A 5995-nucleotide genomic window follows, 5' to 3' on the forward strand; every position below is an offset into this window, starting at 1 on the left:
GCTTTCATTAATCTGAGAGGTGGTGAAGACAAGGCGTTAGAACTGAATGGAAGGCGCATGGGAGGAAGGAAACTTGAGGTGAAGATGGCTAGAGAGACCGAAGAATTCTATGCCTACCCTGGCTTTACAGGATGTGGACGATGTATAACGTTTATACGCCCTTGTTTAACCGGCCACCGGGAGGATATCATATCATGGTTATAGTTGTCCTTTCAGCAGGCAGGTATATCCCAAAATACATGAATTTGCTCTTGTTTTTGGTAACAAAGAAACTTGGTCATCAATTCTTGGCTCTCTTTACTGTTAACAAAGTAAATTCACATTGCATATTGCAGGTGAGATTCACCGACTTCCTCGTTTTTCCAGCCCCTAGCGATGAAACACAGCTTATATCAGTTGTTTTTATGGTTGCTTTGAGTTTTGTTTATCGACCAGCTACATCGAACTTACTTAATTTGTATCGCTTAATTTATATATATTTTATTCAAAGCTAGTATTATGATTCTTGTTATGCTTAAATCAGATTATGGTGAAAAATATGCATATGAAAATTGAGAGAGGATGACGGGTTTGCTGAAAATCTTTATTTATTTATCAAATCATTTTTTTTTTTCCCTGAAAGATTGAAGGAAATGTCTAAGAGCGCTAAGGTGTGATTCCGTTTGATGGCAATTCAACATTCAGATGAATGCCTAGTTAGAAATTTTGATAGATGGCACTGATAATTTTTTTGGCCTTTGCACGAAACATAAATAAAAAAGAACTCTGATTTTATTTCCCTCCCTCTACGGCTCTCTCGCTTCACGGCTTTCCTAATTTGCTCACACGAAGCAGATAAATCGTCTCTATCTCTCTATCTCTCTCTCTCTCAACCGAATCCATCTTCTTCCTCTCATTGGCGTTTGGTTCACGTGACCCTTTTGCACATTGCGGCTTATTGCTTCCGTCTTTGGTCACTTCCCACATGCTGTAAGTGTTTCAACGCCGAATCTATCTTCACCCGAGGTTAGAGGCTAATTTATCTTATGCATTGGGATTATCTTAGATATCATTCGAGATTAGTGTTAGATAGTAGTTTGCGTGATGGAGTCGTATTTGTTCTTTTATCTTTCTTGATTTGGTCGGTTACCTCAGTTTTGTCCTGTTCTGAGATTAATATCATCGCTTCTCTTTGCTATATTAAGGACAAAATCTTTCATTCGGTGAGATATTTGCTTCTTCTTTTTTCTCAGCCACAGATTAAAATTCATCAAATTTCTATGAGTTGAGCTTTAAGATGAATCTGTTTCCTTGGAGAATCGAACGGAGGGTTTCTATATTTGTGGTCTAAGAAGGGTTTTAGGTGATTTTGTGGGGGAAAGATTGAAACTTTCTTTTCCCCGTGAATGGTAAACCACGTTGAGATGTCGTCTGGGTTCGTGGGTGTTGTCGTTTCGGATCCATGGCTGCAGAATCAGTTCACTCAAGTCGAACTTCGGACTCTCCATTCCAAGGTTTCTTCTTTTTTGCCTTTTTTCATCGTTCTTTCTATATACAGTCTTACATGTCTTACAGTGGATGTAATCGTTTTGGTTTGTGGTGTAGTTTTTATCTTTGACCCCTGCTATGTGAATTGGGTTCTGATATAACCAGTGATGTGGGTTTTGAAGAGTTTCTCAAGGTATGTTTCTTTGTTTCTTAATGGATCAAGTTTTAAAATTGAGTATCAGTGTGGTGTATTTATAGAATATGGTTTTGGATTGATCTTTATGTGCAGATATATCATAACTTGCTAGGTAAAGCAGCTGAGAAATCTGGTGGTCATAAGAACTCATCCGCGTTTCTTAAAGCTTGTACTACGACACTTCTTCACACTATCTATCAGTCTGAGAAGGGTCCTTTTGTTCAGCACATCAACAGATATCTTGGGGATGACCCCTTTCTGAAGCAGTTCCTTCCTCTTGACCCTGATTCTAATGATTTGTATGAAGCGTACTTCTGTGGTAAGGAATGCATATGATTTCTTTACATTCATATGTTAAGAGTCCATCTCAACACGTACAGAATGCATATGATTTCTGCCTTTTATGCGTTTCTCTTCCTTCCTTTTTGGTGTAGTAAGCTTATAAATGTAGCAGTTCCGGGGACAATAGATGAACGAGCAATCAACACGAAGAGTGTACTCAACCCGTGGGAGTGAAATGAGAATTACACGCTTTGTCTAAACTCTGCCAAAGCCGTTGGATGCACTGTTGTTAATATTGGGACACAGGACCTAGCCGAAGGACCGGTATGTTTCTCTTCTTAGTATTCTGTGCAAGTGTAATTTGTTTTTTACTGGCCAAACGGCTGAGATGAATGTGCACTACTCTGACCAGGGAGGTCATATGATGTTTGGCAGCCCAGCCTCACCTGGTGCTTGGATTGGTTTCACAATTCATAAAGGTCCGCACACATCCACTTGTCCGTTCTGTGTTTCTTAGTTTTCCTTCAGTGGGATCGAGTATTAACTAAATATTGTTGGTAACTGAAGATTCAACTACTCGCTGATCTCATTTTAAAGAAGACGCCTCAGCTTGTTGAGTTGGTTGAGGACAGAGATGTAACTGAGCTATACCAATCACATTTACAGCCATGTAGATGCTTCTTGTAATCTAACTAGTGATAACAAGTTTATCTCTGTTGCAGGATGTGGAGAAGTTGCTGAGATTACCCTCTGAGAAAGCCTTACTTAAATGGATGAACTTCCATCTTAAGAAAGGAGGTTACAAGAAAACCGTCTCAAACTTTTCTGCGCATTTGAAGGTATTTGGCTTCTGAAAGTACTACTTGGAGGAAACCTCTCTCTGTTGCTTATCCAAATCTTTAGTTAGGCGATTCTCAATTCACGATTGTACTTGTATAAGAGAAATAATATGAACTATATATAAGTCATAAAAGAAACAGAAAGTGTAATCATACTCAAGGTTTTTTGTTTAACAGAAAGTGTACTTTGTTATAAGTGTAACAGAAAGTGTAATCATACAGAAAGTGTAAACAGTTAAGATTTAATTTTTTTGTTTCCTATGCACTCGATTTTACTCTAGCTGTCTGTACTTGTTGCAGGAATGGCCTAAACACGGATGGTAAGTATTCATTTGCGGAGATGATAACCGAAGATTTACAGACTTGTAGAGATGAACGATGCTACCGACTATGGATCAACAGCCTCGGGATTGACAGTTATGTCAATCATGTATTTGAAGATGTTAAAAATGGGTAAGCTTTATTTTTAGCTTAGTAAACCAAGCAATCAGTAGAAACTGTACCTGCAGTTGATGATGTTGCATTTGAAAAAAACACTGAAAACCCTCTTTTGTCCTGAAGACTTTTGTCCGTTCTATTTACTAATTTATGCAGATGGATTCTACTGGAGGTTCTTGACAAGATCTCTCCCGGTTCTGTCAACTGGGAGCATGCTTCCAAACCGCCGATTAAGATGCCGTTTAGAAAAGTAGAGAACTGCAATCAAGTCGTAAAGATCGGGAAACAGCTGAATTTATCACTTGTAAATGTAGCTGGAAATGACATAGTTCAAGGGAAGAAGAAGCTCATTCTTGGTAATCATTACCCGAGAGATCATGTTTCAATATTTGTTAGCCTGATGAAAGAAGATGATCGCCTTACAAACTGGAGATATGGTTGTTTATCTCAGGTCTCTTATGGCAGTTGGTGAGATTCCATATGCTCTAACTTCTCAAGAGTCTCAGATCTCGGACACTAGGTAAAGAGATGACTGATGCGGATATCCTCAGCTGGGCCAACAGGAAAGTACGAACCATGGGGAGAAAATCGCGAATCTAGAGTTTCAAGGTTCCTTTCTTTACGATTACTACTTCAAACACTTGCCATAAATATGTCTATCAAGCGGGTTATGCTTCCTTAACCTTCTATCGGCGGTAGAGCCAAGTTGTAAACTGGAATCTTGTCGCCAAGGGTGAAACAGGTTCAGTACTTTCTTAACTAGAGTCTAGTTACTTACTCTGTTTAACATACATGATGATGAGAAGAGGTTGAATGCTACATATAATATTTGCACTAAATCCCCTATTTTACATATTTTGTCTTGTGTCTCACATTATTTTTTTGAACTTAATTGTTTTTGGGAGCACAAATCTTTGCCATTATTAAACTATACTACTTTTTTTTTTACTAAAGTTCAAAAATATTCGAATTGAAACACAACCAGTGTTAGCAAAGAAGAGCAAAAGCAGTGTAAGAAAATCATAAATCAAAAAGAAATATGTTGAAGCCCATTTGCAGTAGAAAGCTGCCGAGTTTTCTAGATAATACGAATATAGCATACTAAATACACGAGGGTCATTCCAGCAAAATATATTCAACAAAATCAGGGTTTAATATGTTCCTGGTTACAAAACAACTAAATAATCTCGCCTTCACCATTGATCAGTTAATGTTTCACTCTTGACGATTGACCTAGAACACAAAAAATAATATTAGACAAAAACTAATAATTTATACACATGTATTTATTATATATATGAATTTACTGTACCCTCATTTCGTAAGCTGATTTGATGAGGCCATGACCCTTTAGAATCCATGTGAGCCCACTGTATCCCCAATCGATACCATAGGAATCATACAACTCCCAAAACTCCAACGGTTCTTTACCCTCCTCTAAAAGATACCCATGGCCAGTCAACAGCGCAAGATGAGAAGGATACTCCTCATATGCTTGTCTCTTTAGCTCCGTGGATGTTGGATGCAATAAATCCTGAAAAAACATTTAAAATAACCATTACATTTAAAAAAATATTATTTAAATAAAATAATTCAATGTTAACCAAATTCCATACACATAATTTGATTAGAAACTTTACCTTTCCTTGGGACGTGAAATAACTTGGGAACTGATCAATTTCAACCACCAAGGGTGCATCTAACAATAGACGCTCAACTAATCCTTCAAAATCTTCACTCTGAGATTCTTCTTCCGGCTTGTTATGAACAAGAATTTCCTCCACGTACCCCTCGTTTTTCATGAAATCCACCAGATGTTGTATAGACTTCAATGTCCGATTCTTAGCTTGATAAAAGAGGGGAACGCCATCCATGATCTTTTCAATAGTTAAATTGGCTCCTGCAACTCCTTTAATCTTCATGAGTGCATACCACTGTCTGTAAAATGATATAGCCCAACAGTTGTCTGTAGAGAAAAAAAACACAAAGAGAGCCAATTAATTATATTGTCATATAATTCACTAGAAAACTTTTAGTTATCTCCTACAAAATTCTTGAACCAAAACAAATTCATGAATCTAAATATATTCTCTCTTACGGTAAATAATTAATCAAGAATACATAAAACAGAGCTCATATATAATTCTATGTATATAATATTATTAAAAGATTAATATACCTTCAGTTTGAACACACTGACCGGCAAGAATATCATTCTTATTCCAAGAATATAGGTGAGTTGATTTAGACCATTTAGATTGGGTGGTTTTCTGGGGAAAAAATAAGAAGAAAAACAAACACATGTTAAGTTGTCTACTTAACGCATTCATTAAAAAAATGAAAATCAACCCACAAATATATATACATACCTGCCATTTGGCAAAAACGCCAGGGACATCGGTTTTTTTGGGTAATTTCTTCAGCAAATCTCTGATATTTTTGCATATATCTTTCACTTCTTTGAAAGATTTTCTCATCTCCTCCTGACCAATTAATTGGAAACCCAAATACAAACTTAAATGAATCATGTAAATAGTGAATTTTCAAAGAGAATCAACAAATTTATATTTACTAACAAAGAAAACTTTTAGTTATTAATTTTTATTTGTGGTTAATAATTATCATACCAAATATAGCTTCATTACAAACTTTAAAAAAAAAAATAGAGAAAAATAAAATCAATATGAAAACCGTTTGATATATCTATATAGAAAAGACAGATACACTTACAGACATATTTCTTACACAAAAAAAAAAAAAAAAAAAAAAAAAA

At 36.2% G+C, this 5995-nt stretch overlaps 2 protein-coding genes and 1 pseudogene across 3 annotated transcripts in view; 2 read left to right on the plus strand and 1 right to left on the minus strand.

Annotated features, from left to right (window-relative positions):
- The window catches only part of LOC104722197, a 3497-nt gene extending 2990 nt beyond the window's left edge, over positions 1-507 (plus strand). The window contains exons 7-8 of one of the 2 annotated variants that reach the window (XM_019232206.1): positions 23-219; positions 336-507. In XM_019232206.1, coding sequence (XP_019087751.1) covers positions 23-204 — 182 coding nt within the window. In that variant the 3' untranslated portion in view covers positions 205-219; positions 336-507. Of the gene's footprint in view, positions 1-22; positions 224-335 lie in introns of both variants that reach the window. The other variant, XM_019232205.1, reaches the window with a different exon arrangement.
- LOC104727719 lies at positions 1404-4079 on the plus strand (annotated as a pseudogene).
- The window catches only part of LOC104722198, a 2700-nt gene continuing 965 nt past the window's right edge, over positions 4261-5995 (minus strand). Inside the window, exons 3-7 of the mRNA XM_010440334.2 lie at positions 5592-5705; positions 5402-5492; positions 4863-5188; positions 4535-4756; positions 4261-4455 (exon numbers count right to left, since the gene is read on the minus strand). Coding sequence (XP_010438636.1) covers positions 4438-4455; positions 4535-4756; positions 4863-5188; positions 5402-5492; positions 5592-5705 — 771 coding nt within the window. The 3' untranslated portion in view covers positions 4261-4437. The remainder of the gene's footprint in view (positions 4456-4534; positions 4757-4862; positions 5189-5401; positions 5493-5591; positions 5706-5995) is intronic.

Source organism: Camelina sativa, chromosome 11 (genome assembly GCF_000633955.1).
Source record: "Camelina sativa cultivar DH55 chromosome 11, Cs, whole genome shotgun sequence".
Taxonomy (NCBI): Eukaryota; Viridiplantae; Streptophyta; class Magnoliopsida; order Brassicales; family Brassicaceae; genus Camelina; species Camelina sativa.